This window comes from Sinocyclocheilus rhinocerous, unplaced genomic scaffold (assembly GCF_001515625.1).
Source record: "Sinocyclocheilus rhinocerous isolate Xijiao unplaced genomic scaffold, SAMN03320098_v1.1 scaffold4165, whole genome shotgun sequence".
Classification (NCBI taxonomy): Eukaryota; Metazoa; Chordata; class Actinopteri; order Cypriniformes; family Cyprinidae; genus Sinocyclocheilus; species Sinocyclocheilus rhinocerous.
Window position 1 is genome coordinate 127,144 of NW_015654053.1, and position 13,853 is coordinate 140,996.

The 13,853-nt window shown below is 33.3% G+C and overlaps 1 protein-coding gene across 1 annotated transcript in view; it reads right to left on the reverse strand.

Moving 5' to 3' along the window:
- LOC107716602 (FERM and PDZ domain-containing protein 4-like) overlaps positions 1-7,679 on the reverse strand; it is a 60,853-nt gene extending 53,174 nt beyond the window's left edge. The window contains exon 1 of the mRNA XM_016523099.1: positions 7,163-7,679. Within this exon, the coding sequence (XP_016378585.1) occupies positions 7,163-7,203 (41 nt within the window). The 5' untranslated portion in view covers positions 7,204-7,679. The remainder of the gene's footprint in view (positions 1-7,162) is intronic.
- Positions 7,680-13,853: the final 6,174 nt, after the last annotated feature.

A 13,853-nucleotide genomic window follows, 5' to 3' on the forward strand; every position in this document is an offset into this window, starting at 1 on the left:
TTTTGTAATTCTAGTTATTCTCAGTGTTGATTCACTGTCCAAACAATCTTCATATAAATGATTTTTATTATTTTTTTAAATTTAGAATAAAATGTGACCTGGACATATATTTGTACAGCGCTGTTCTGTTACAGCAGTCAATGCACAAATGCAAATGAAAGGTGATGCAACTGGTAATTTTCATATGCACAAATCTCCCAGAGGGGGAAACAAAGCATTTGCACTGATAAATGTGATTATAATTGTAGTCATAATGGTCATTGTTAAAGGCCAGAGGAATATAAAGCCGTTTGGATCCCATCTGCTGTGAGTTTGGAGATGATCTCAGCAGCAGCACTTCCTACAGCTCTCTAAATAACAAGAGAAAAGACAAAAACACAACTAAAATTAAAATGAAAACAAAAATAAAAAAGGATTCAATATAGTAATAAAATCTGTTAATTTCTATAATTTTGTAAATCAGGAAAATGAGGTCAAATAAACCATGTGTATGAGTTGACATTCGCTTGATTTGTGCTTATAGGTGAAAGCGCAATATTTCTGATGAAATTTATCAAATGACAACAAACACGATCAGTAACTGTGATAATAATTTGGAGCAAAATAATTGTGGTTATCAGTTTAACCTTTATACAGCTTATGTTTTCACTGACAACCTAGACTAAAATTCCCAGACGTTTAGTCAACTAAAACCTGACTAAACAAAAAACAGGACAGGTTGACTAAATATGAAGAAAACTAAGCAGGATATTTGACACAGGACTAAGATGAAGACTAAACTAAAAAGCAGCTCACAAAATTAACTAGTCTAGATACTCTTATTTTTCGGTAGAACACATAAAAAGAAAATCTGTGAAGAATCAGCTCATCATAGCATGCTGATTATAGTTAACTAAAACCATAATGTTAAAATAAACAAAAATTTTTTTTTTTTTTAAATACCAAAGAGCAGTCAATGCACAAATGCAACTGAAAGGTGATGCAACTGGTAATTTTCATTTGCACAAATCTCACAGAGGGGGAAACAAAGCATTTGCACTGATAAATGTGATTATAATTGTAGTCATAATGGTCATTGTTAAAGGCCAGAGGAATATAAAGCCGTTTGGATCCCATCTGCTGTGAGTTTGGAGATCATCTCAGCGCTTCATTCACTGCAGCTCTCTAAATACTACTATACCAGGAGATTCACAGCAGTTTTACACACAAGACTGTCACCAACAGGACATTTCAATGGTTAAACAATAGTTCACCCAAAAATCTAAAGTCTGTCATTCTTTACTCATCGTTACCAAAAACTATGATGAAAAATATTAGCTAACAACCTTTTTTTTTTCTTTTCACGAGACGAAGACGAGACGACGCTGACATCACTGAAAACTATCAACATGCGATATCATCGACAAAAAAAGATTAGACTAAAATATAAAAAATTAAGAAATAAAATCTCTATATAAATAAAATTAAAAATAAAAAAATCCTCTATATTTTCTCAAAAAAAAAAATATTGACCTCCACAAGTTTATGCTTGGGGTTGCCAGATGTCAAGAGTTTAAATCCCCCATCAAAGATTTTTTTCTTTTATCTTCTGATTTATAAATATTAAGAATTACACTGTTTTAGCTTTTGAGTTTTACCAGTCAGAGTTATTATAGTTAACTAAAACTGAACTAAAATTAAAACCATTAAAAAAAAATGTTTTGTTACTTGGAAATAAACTTTTACTTGTACTAATGATGTACTATAATAAAATAAAAAACTATAGACACACACACACATATATATATATATATATATATATATATATAAAAACAGGACAGGTTGACTAAATATGAAGAAAACTAAGCAGGATATTTGACACAGGACTAAGATGAAGACTAAACTAAAAAGCAGCTCACAAAATTAACTAGTCTAGATACTCTTATTTTTCGGTAGAACACATAAAAAGAAAATCTGTGAAGAATCAGCTCATCATAGCATGCTGATTATAGTTAACTAAAACCATAATGTTAAAATAAACAAAAATTTTTTTTTTTTTTAAATACCAAAGCGATATTTCAGATACTTATTTAGTTTAACTTAATGTTCTAAAATAACAAACTGAAATAAAAATTAGTTTTAGAACTTTTGTTGTGTGTTTTTGGTCTTATATAAACACATGACTAAAAACACAAGAAAATTACTCAAACTTTAACTAAAATTAAAATGAAAACGGAAATTATAAAAATAAAAACAAAAATATTCTCAGTTATACCACCATAAGACTGGTTCATAGTTTTTATTTTTTTTAAAATACCAAAGCGATATTTCAGATACTCATTTAGTTTAACTTAATGTTCTAAAATAACAAACTGAAATAAAAATTAGTTTTAGAACTTTCGTTGTGTGTTTTTGGTCTTATATAAACACATGACTAAAAACACAAGAAAATTACTCAAACTTTAACTAAAATTAAAATGAAAACGGAAATTATAAAAATAAAAACAAAAATATTCTCAGTTATACCACCATAAGACTGGTTCATAGTGACCGTGCTCTAAAAATAAAAAAGTTAAAAAAAAAAATAATAAATTAAAGTATCATAACACAGGTCCATATGAGCTGTGCAATACGTCTTCTGAAGTCAATATACTATAATTTGCAAGATTATATCAATGAATAACGACTACAATATCAGCATGTACGTTTGGAACAACATGAGGAAATAATTGTAATTTTTGGATAAACTTTATTTTAACAAGCATGCACGCAGTCCACTTCACGTCATTTTTTAAATATTTCAGTCTCAATGAACAGGTGTGTTACTCAAATGATTTCCATTTTAAAGATCTTAAGACAAAAACACGCAACAAGACCCAGCAGCAACATGAGTTCCCTGACTCCAGCAGCACCAGAACCAGCCAGACATCAATCTTCTTGTTGTTGGTCAAGGCTGTTTCTGCTCCTCAAGCGTGCTTTAATCTAGACTCTATTCTCAGCACAGCGAAGACACGGAGAGACGCATGAATTAAAGATGATGCTTTCATAACTCTCCAAAGTGCTTCTTTTCATGCACAGTCTTAGAAATAAGTTGAAGCGCTCTTTAACCTTCAGCCCAGCTCGCCAAAGTCCAAATGCACAAAATGCACATGCATACCTGCTGCTTGAAGCTTTTCCACTGGGAAATACAATCAAGCCTGATATTTGGTCAACTTAATTTAGTTCATGATGTTAATTTAGTCCCCCGGGTCTGATATTTTATTTTTGTGAGAGCCATTGTTTGCAGGAGATTACGAATCTAGCAGATTACTGTTCATAAAGAACACAATAACTGCATGATCGCTTTAGAAAGATCACATGACAATCAACATGCCGTTTAATGGGAACCAGAAAGTTCTGTCATTATTTATTCATCCTCGTACTGATGCAGACTTTCATGTTCGTATTTTATCAGATTCAGAACACATGCAATAGTTCATATTGACCACCAATGTCACGCTTCAAAACAGACCAAAAAAATAAAAAAACATAAAAATCTGATATATATATATATATATATGATACAGTAGCTCTATGTGAAAAATGTTCAAAGCTTGCAAATAGGACCAGGGTTATTTTAATATCATAATATTATATACTATTATATATATATCATACAAACTATTATATGGTTTATTAATATTTTTAATGAGTTTTTTTCTTTTTAGATTGTTTTCATTTGAATTTTTAGTAATTTTGTCGCGTGTTTGTCATTTTTATTAGTTTTTAGTTTAATATGTCTATATATCTTTATTGGTATATATTTTTATTTAAGCTTTAGTTTTAGTTATTATAGTATCAAGATGAACTAAATGAAAATGACAAATGCTTGGCAACTAGCTGAAATAAAAAAAAAAAAAATAATATAATGTTTTTTATATATATTTTATTTTAGTTCAAGATAATTTTATTTGAAGTAGTAAAAAATATAAATTATTGCAGTAGTAAATTATTTTACGGTTTTAGTTAACTATAACAATCATGAATAGGACAACATGATTAATTAAAATCAAAATCACAATATGATGTAAAAAAATAATAATAATATTTTTTTTCCTAAATAAACTTTTATTTTACAGTGAAATATTACAATAGCATTATTTCTTATATTGTTTTTATTCTTTTTTTTATTTTTATTTAGCAATAACAATAATTATTATTTTGTTTTATTGTCATATTGATACAGTCACACACTTTTGGCCAAATTGTGCAGCCTTACAAACAAGCACAGCAAACCAAGATTTTTATAAAAAAAAAATAATTTAAAAAAAAAACACGTTTTAAACCACACTAACAATATTTATCAGAAAAATAAAAATCACAAATATTTTTCTTTTTCCCCTCAAATTGTACAGCCCTAATAGAAAATCATATTCGAAAAATCCCACAAAATTTCCATGTTTTCAATATATGTATACAGGGCTTATATTCCTCAAAACTTACCATTTTGTGCTCCAAGGAAAAAAAAAAAAACATAATATAGTCGTGGAACAACACGATGTTGAGTAAATAATGACAGAATTTCCATTTGTGCAGACTCTGGTTATTAAGACATTAAATTATGAAAGGGTCTGCAGAATTTGAACATTTTGTGAAACGTTTTAGCATCAACATAAAATATTTCCCATGCATCACAAATCATCATCCGTTCCATCCATTTAAACGTCCAACACAGACACATCTTGGCTAAATATCTTCACAAACCAGTCCTCTTTTAAAGCGTCTGAAGGCCCTTCGCACAAACACAATCGTTCTTTCACACACAAAGCAAATGCAAAGCTGCTGGATGAAATAAAGAACTCTTCTATACATTTTATAATCTGTTTTAATACTGCATGATTATTTTGGAGAATAAAAAGGCTGTCATTATGAACACTGGACAGTGGCGATGATGCCAGCGAGATCCAGGGGCCAATCCTTTAGGAGGATTAGCTGGGATAAAATCAAGAAAAATCAAACAAGCCAAACAGGTTATGGAGTTTAGACAGTCACAGGGATGAAATGAGCTTAACCGGACGTCAGTGCACATGCACGCGGCTTATATGTTACGCCACAGTATGGATGGAGGAAAATTAAATCACAAAGCACCATTCTCATCATCAACCTCTGTGGGGTTTATAATGGCCCATACCGATATATACACAGTTAATATGTTCATATCGAGTATAATACAATGACAGACGAAAACATGTATTGCTGAACATGAATGGTTAATTTATACAATATTATAATGCATATATTTGTTTATTAAAAATACTGAATTTAGAATACCATGTAAAAAATATTTGCAAAAAATATTTATAAATAAATAATAAATGTGAATTGTTTTATTTATTTACTTATTTATAAATAAATTATATACAAATAAATACTGAAATGTGTGTATTTTTCTACATATATGCCTTAAAATCTCAAAGAAATGAAGTGATTTCATATACTGTAGCAAATTAGCAATACACCGATATATCGGTATCGTCCTATGTTTACTTGCTGTTTGTGATATAGTTTTTGATATAGGTGTTGTATAAATCAATAATAAATTGATAAAAATAACAACAGGCCTACCTGTGTTTCATCAATATATTTTGTCTACTGTTGCTACGGTAACCTTTAAATCTACTGCTTAGTCAATGGATAACACACACATTTCTGTTCATTTAAAAATACTCAATTTAGAATAAATACTATGTAAATAATAGTGTCAAAACATAAACATTTAGTTCTAAATAAAAATGTGCACATTATATTTAAACCAGTTATATAAATAAAAACAAATCTTTAAATAAAAAATAATAATTAATAACTAAATTGCATAAATAAATAGCAAATGTTTAGATTTTATTGTTTTTTTATATACATTTTTATATACATTTATATAAATAAAAAAAATATATATACACATTTAGATAAATAAACATAAAATGACTGCAAATCTACAAATGTGCTTAATCAATGGATAAATGCACAAATTTCTGTTCATTTAAAATACAGAATTTAGAATATGTAAAAAAAATTATAATAATATTTATAAATAAAATATGCATATTTTATATACATAAAAATAAACATTTATAAATAAATATTTATAAAAAATAAATCATTTTATAATATTTCATATATGTCTACTGTTGCTACAGTAATCTCCAAATCTGCTTAGTGAATGGATAATGCACAAATTTCTGTTAATTTAAGATATTAAATTAGAATAAATATTATGCAAAAAATCTAAACATTTTTTTAAATTATAATATGTATGCATATTTAAATAAAAACAGATATTTTTATAAATAAAATGCATTTATTATAAACAATATAGTTTTTTTTTTCATAAAGCGCATAATATAGTTTACTTTTGCTACAGTAACCTCCGAATCTACTGCTTAGTCAATGGAAAACGCACAGATTTCGACCGCTATGAAGTGATTGACTGTTTCTGGAGCTTCTAGATCTCATTCTCACCATCGCATTGAGCGGCAGCTGCCTGCAACATTTATAATATTTCATATATGTCTACTGTTGCTACAGTAACCTCCAAATCTCCAAATGTGCTTAGTGAATGGATAATGCACAAATTTCTGTTTAAGATACTAAATTAGAATAAATATTATGCAAAAAATCTAAACATTTTTTTAAATTATAATATGTATGCATATTTAAATAAAAACAGATATTTTTATAAATAAAATGCATTTATTATAAACAATATAGTTTTTTTTTTCATAAAGCGCATAATATAGTTTACTTTTGCTACAGTAACCTCCGAATCTACTGCTTAGTCAATGGAAAACGCACAGATTTCGACCGCTATGAAGTGATTGACTGTTTCTGGAGCTTCTAGATCTCATTCTCACCATCGCATTGAGCGGCAGCTGCCTGCAACATTAAGCATGATTCCTCAGTAAAAATGCGTTTTAACGCAGAAGCACAAGGAACGGACGATGCCTTTCCAGATGCAGTCAGGTCTGATTGAATGAGGAGAGGAGATGCGACAGCGGCGTTATCAATTCCCGTGACATCACTCCTGCATGTTTCCCATACAGCTGACAATCACTCAATGCATGCAGACATTCAACGACGCGCTACACTCGCGTAAACGTGAAGAAAGTGACTCGGTGTAATGACTGCGGCTGTGTCTCAGACTCACCCTGCTAGTTTGGGCATCCTGACAAAGCTGAACACGTCCATGATACGGATCGCCTCCGAACTCACTTCGATTCCATCCCCGCAAACGTCTCGGCGTGAATCGTGTAGAAAATGAACGCGACGGAGCTTTCCTCAAGTCAGTGCAATTGACAACGGGATATCCTGCATGGCTGCGCGTTGACGGCGGCGTCGCTTGCGTGAAACACGATCCGCGTTCCTCTCAGATTCACGTGCTCCACGGCTCCAGATGCCCTCGGCCAACTTTATTTAATTTCCCATCGCGGTGGAAACCGAACGCCGGGATTGGCGAGCGATGGAGGAGCGCGAGATGAAGCGAGAGACCGAACGGAGGGAGCGCAGGAGGAGCTGGAGGAGGAGGAGGATGTCAGCCGATAGACGCTCCATCTAATCTCAGATGTCCACATGTAATGAATAATCTCGCACGCGTGCAAAGGTCAGCGTCATTGCACGAGCGCGCGACGCGAGACTGGAGGGGAATCGAGAAGCGCGTGGGTGCTCCATGGAGGAGGAGGAGGGAGATATAGAGATGAGGAGAGAGGAGAAAGTTATTAGATGAGCAAAGAGAGAATAAACACCAGTGTTGCCAACTCTCACGCGATGTGCGATGAGAAATTACGCTACAACACTTTTATTATTAGCGGCGACAGTGTCAAAAAAAAACAAAAAAACAGCCACCATAAATGTAAAGAAACGAAGTTGCTTGTCAGGTTTTTCTAACAAGCAACCATATATTTTTAAACCCGCGATTTTGTAACGCGACTTAACAAAAAATGTTAAAAAAGAAGAAAAAAGTCGCGTAAAATACGCGGACTTGGCAACTCTGATAAACACCTGTGCGCGCAGGTTCTAATTTGTATTAATGCGTCAAGGTGCGAGCAAGACACATTGCGCCAAAAATCAGTTTAACCAATGGCGTGAGTTTGGGGCGGGGCTATTTGTCAGTGTGACCAATGGCAGGCGGGATGGTCCGGGAAAGGTTTCGAGAAGCGCGTGGGTGCTCCATGGAGGAGGAGGAGGGAGATATAGAGATGAGGAGAGAGGAGAAAGTTATTAGATGAGCAAAGAGAGAATAAACAACAGTGTTGCCAACTCTCACGCAATGTGCGATGACGAATTACGCTACAACACTTTTATTATTAGCTGTGACAGTGTCAAAAAAAAAAAAAAAAACAGCCACCATAAATGTAAAGAAACGAAGTTGCTTGTCAGGTTTTTCTAACAAGCAACCATATATTTTTAAACCCGCGATTTTGTAACGCGACTTAACAAAAAATGTTAAAAAAGAAGAAAAAAGTCGCGTAAAATACGCGGACTTGGCAACTCTGATAAACACCTGTGCGCGCAGGTTCTAATTTGTATTAATGCGTCAAGGTGCGAGCAAGACACATTGCGCCAAAAATCAGTTTAACCAATGGCGTGAGTTTGGGGCGGGGCTATTTGTCAGTGTGACCAATGGCAGGCGGATTGTTCCGGAAACGTTTTTAAAAACTGTCATAAATTTAGCAAATTTTGTCTGGTGACTAGTGGTGCAAAAAGTAAACAATAGTGAGCAACAATTGGTTCAGGAAGTAAAAATGCCATTTATAGTGCCCAACAATTGGTTCCGGAAGTAAAAATGCCATTTATTAAGGAAAAATATAAACTATTGCAGGGAGCAAATTGCGCCAAACGATAAAAATAATAATAATAATAATATATATATATATTTTTTTTTTACTTCAAATGAAAGTTTTTAATGCTGTGATTCTCCTTGTAGCTGGTTGGTTTGGTTCTTATAACGCTTTAAAGAAGTTTTTTTTTTTTTTAAATGAATGGAAAAAATACTTCCAGCGCTGCAGAAAATGTGGCTGGCACTAATGCCCTTGATTCGTCTTGCACTGTTAATTAATTATTTTTTTTCACTTCATATCACCTGATGGAGTTTGGGTTCTATGCCACTGTCACATTTGGCTTGCTTAGTTAGGGTTTAAAAGACTCTTAATATTCAGTATTATCGATTTATTTATTGGAGTGTCTATTTACACTAAGTGCAAATAGCCCGCCTTGTTGGCAGAGGCTATTTACACTAACTCCTCCCACCAACGTGTGGTTGGGCTAGACAGCATTGTAAAAGACGCCTGTAAAATAACGCCTCCAGTGGCGTAGTTAGTAAAGCACATTCCAACTACTTTTTGACGGGATCGACCAAAGTTCGAATTCGCCTTTTGCCGAACTCGTTCTTCTCCATTTTCACATCGGAAAGGCATTTATTTTCAATAAAAATGGAATAAATAATCAAAAAGTTTAAAATAACATGCCTCACGGGTGTTTTTCTGTTAAGGTTAGGGTTAGGTGTAGGGAGGGCTTTATTGTCCCAAATCGGCATCAATTTAATCATTTTAATAAATTTTATAATTTACACTCAATATGTTATTATTACGCACTTTTCTATAATGTACTAGGTGCAGATATCCGGCACTATTTGCACTAAGTAGTATAAACAGCATCTAATTTTACATAGTGTAAAATGAATCTATCGCTATTTGCACTTAGTGTAAATAGCATATCACTAAAAATACTGCTATCTGCACTTAGTGCAAATAGCCGCTGCCTTTATTTATTAAGTATATTATCGATTTGATGGTACTGACAATATCAGATGAGAATAAATGTGAACTGAATTGAGCTGAATAATTAAACTATTGTCTTATGTAGAACTTCTTTTTTAACTGAATCAAATTTGTTTCATAATCGACAAATTTTAAAACATCAATAAATCAACACTGAACTGAAGTGAGCTAACACTATTTCCAATTGAATACACAAATGACTCTGCAAGAAGAAATGACCGTGCATTCAGCTCAAAGCATTACTACACGTACACACAAATACACACATGCAAGTTTAGAAGTCAGTGTGATAGTTGCTTCTTTGTGGTATATAAACAATATAATTTCTCATAAATGAAAATATTTTATTTCATGACCAGATACATTTAATTATATAATGTATCTAGTTCAGTTATAAACTGAAAAATGTAGGTCTTTGAAGTCAAGAATAAATAAGTTACGAAACTGACATTAGTCATGTGTCACTCCAGTCGGGATACTGCAAAATTTTGCAATTTCAGTTTTAGCAACATAAGATATATTCAAGCTCTACCTCCAGCTCAAACTACTCTGACAGCAATGAGAAAAACACTCATATATTCCATATTCTGATTATATAAAGTTGCAGAACATGCATCTGTGTGTATTACTGCATGTGAATTGTATTCTTTTTATTTTTTGTCTTTATTGTAATGCATGTGCCACACTGTTCTGATTATATCTGGCTGCTAATACATCACAGATGTCCCACATGGGATTAACAAAACATCTGTCTGTCTGCCTTTGCTGTGAACTTCAGCACAAATATTACATTAGACACTGATTTGAACTGCTGTTCAAATCGAGCATGTTGTTGTTTAAGGCAAAACACCCCAGGTACATGAGGTTTAAAAAAATGTTCATTAATAGATATCACCATAATTTCCCAGTCGACTGAATAAATTAAGAAATGTAAATATTTTTTGTATTACACGTTTTCTAAAATGTTATGTTTAAATATGCAAATAAGGCATTATCTAATTAAATATGCACTAGTTTGCATACATTTCCAGAAGATAAATCTAAACACTGGATGAAGCAAGGTTCAAAATTATTTTTTGAGTTTGCTGACATATTAGAGTTCAAGGTTTTTACAGATGGGGATTTTGCATTTCTCTTTTTATGAAAATGACTCAAAAAAATCTGAAAATACTGTCAACGTGTTTTTAGAAATAAAATGTTATAGAAATAAGTCTGAATGATATATCAACAAACCCCTCAGTAAAAATCTTCAGAATATAGATAGGAATTAAACTGTAAATTTTGGTGTATGTCAGTGCTACTGAAGTGGAGAAAAAAAACCTCATTTTGAGAAAACAGCAATTTAAAAAAAACATATTGTAATTGAAATCTACAGACACAAATAAATAAAGTGCAATAATAAAATCAACAAATTATATATGAACAAACCCCTCTATAAAAACCTTCAGAATACAGATAGAAATAAAACGTCTCAGGTTACTTATGTAACCATGGTTCCCTGTGTAGGGAACGAGACACTGCGTCCTCTAGGGGTCGCTATGGGGAACGCCTCGTCGTGACCCGTGTCTGAAGCATACATTGAAAAAACACCAACTCGTTGGCCGGCGACAGCCATGACGTCACTACCGGAGCGACTATAGTATAAATAGGCGCCGGGAGCACACATCATTCACTTCTTCGTCTGAAGCTTGCGTCCGCAGCATGGCAAGAAACCTAGAGGACGCAGTGTCTCGTTCCCTACTCAGGGAACCATGGTCACATAAGTAACCTGAGACGTTCCCTTTCATGGGAACTTCGAACTGCGTCCTCTAGGGGTCGCTATGGGGGAACGCCTCGTCGTGACCCGTGTCTGAAGCAAAAATTGAAAAAACACCAACTCGTTGGCCGACGACAGCCATGACGTCACTACCGGTGCGACTATAGTATAAATAGGCGACGGGAGCTACACATCATTCACTTCTTCGTCTGAAGCTTGCGTCCGCAGCATGGCAAGAAACCTAGAGGACGCAGTGTCTCATTCCCTACTCAGGGAACCATGGTTACATAAGTAACCTAAGACGTTTTCACCAACTTCATATTTCAATTTGACTAAGCTTAAATTTCAAGGCAGCATTAAGTTGTAAAAGGTTTTTTTTTTAACAGTGAGTCTAATCCATTTAAGCTTGATTTTTGCCCAGAGCCGGCCCAAGGCATAAGTGAACTAAGGGGCTGCTTAGGGCCCCGTGGCCACCAGGGGGCCCCCAAGAGTACATGAAATGGCTTGATTTTTTTCGGAGTGTCTATTTACACTAAGTGCAAATAGCCCGCCTTGTTGGCAGAGTCTATTTACACGAACTCCGCCCACCAACGTGTGATTCGGCTAGTGAACATTACACAAAAGACAGCCAACAGTCATCAGCTCCAGTGGCGCAGATGGTAAAACGTGTGACTTGCTCATTTTGACACGATCGACCCGGGTTCGAATCCACATTTTGGCAAACTTTTTTCTCCCTTTTCAAATTTCAAATCACATCAGAAAAATGTAACATTGAAATTTATTTTCAATGAAGATGAAGGAAATAATCAAAAAGTTGAAAATAAAGTATCGGGTAGGGTTAGGGTAGGTGTAGGGAGGGATGCCACCTTATTGTCCCAATAAGGTGGCATCCATTTAATAATTTGAATTAAATTTAAAGTTTACACTCAATAAGTTATTATTGCATACTGTTTTATAATGTACTATAATACTGAGGTGCAGATAATTGCCACTATTTGCAAAAAGTAAAATCCTGCTATTTGAACATAGTGTAAATATAATCTTCGCTATTTACACAGTGCAAATAGCCGCTGCCGATTTTTTTATTTTTTTTGGTGATATATTGTGTCAATGGCAATGGTAATTATACAAAAACGCATTAATAAATAATTAAATAATCTATACATGTCATCTTATCATTTCCATAGTGGCGCGCCATGCACAAATCAGATCAGAATCAGATCAGAGGTGTTTACTGTAGGTTAGTCAGAATCCGCTCTGAACTAATTGTTTTCACAAGTTTACGGAGTTCTACGCGCTCGCAGATCTTTCCATTATAACAAGAAAAAAGGTTTCTCACATAATCCATTTACATTTTGAAGAAAAGGTTTGTTAGTCTGTTTCAGGGATGACAAATAACGCGAGTGTAAAAAATTACGCGAGTCAATCTGCTAAATTGTTCCACGAGTCATTGCTATGATTGACAGTGATAAATATTGTAGCAATGGACGGAATTAATTATCTGACAAGCCAATGTCAAAATAGAGCTGTGCATTAAGTGATGCAGAGTAAATTCAGCAGCAACTGTGTTGGCTGAATATATATCAGCTTCTACCGTATACTTACTTTAGTACAGTAAAAGTACAAAAAAATGGTATAATAGTAATTTTATAATAAATCCAAAAGCAAGATGTCACAAAAACTAGGGAGTGGAAATGTCAGCTGAGCTGATGAGTGATCCTCTGCTGCCATCTACTGGTTATAATGCTAATTTCATGTCATTTTCATCTTAAGTCTTTGTTTTCCACCAGGAGACACATTTTTGGCCATTTTTTTCATCATCTTGAATGAAAAGTGAATCTTTGAAGTAAATTTTACTGCACAACTGTAGAGTTAAAAAATAATATAGGCTTCAAAATATTTTAAGTGTTTAAAAAAATGACACTATAGACAAACAGTGGGTAAAGGGCAGTGTGTATTTTTGTGTGTGTTATATATTAATGTATCTCACTCCAGCCAGGCAACCAATGTTGGCAACCCTGATATAATATAACATTTTAGCTAATTTTTAGATTAAAGTTTTTGCCTTCTGTGTAAAAATAACTTTCCTGGGTATATATTTTTGTAATAAAACAATTCTGTTTCATAAACTTGGTACTAATAACAGCTTAACATTATTTACTTTTGCCTACCTTTTGGGTCTTTGCAATTATATTCCAATATCATTATGCCTCAGTTAGTTAGTTATAGATTAAGAGTTGTTGTTTTTTTATGTACAGATGGCTTGCTGCTGTGTATAATAATTTATGTTGTTAAAATAACATTCT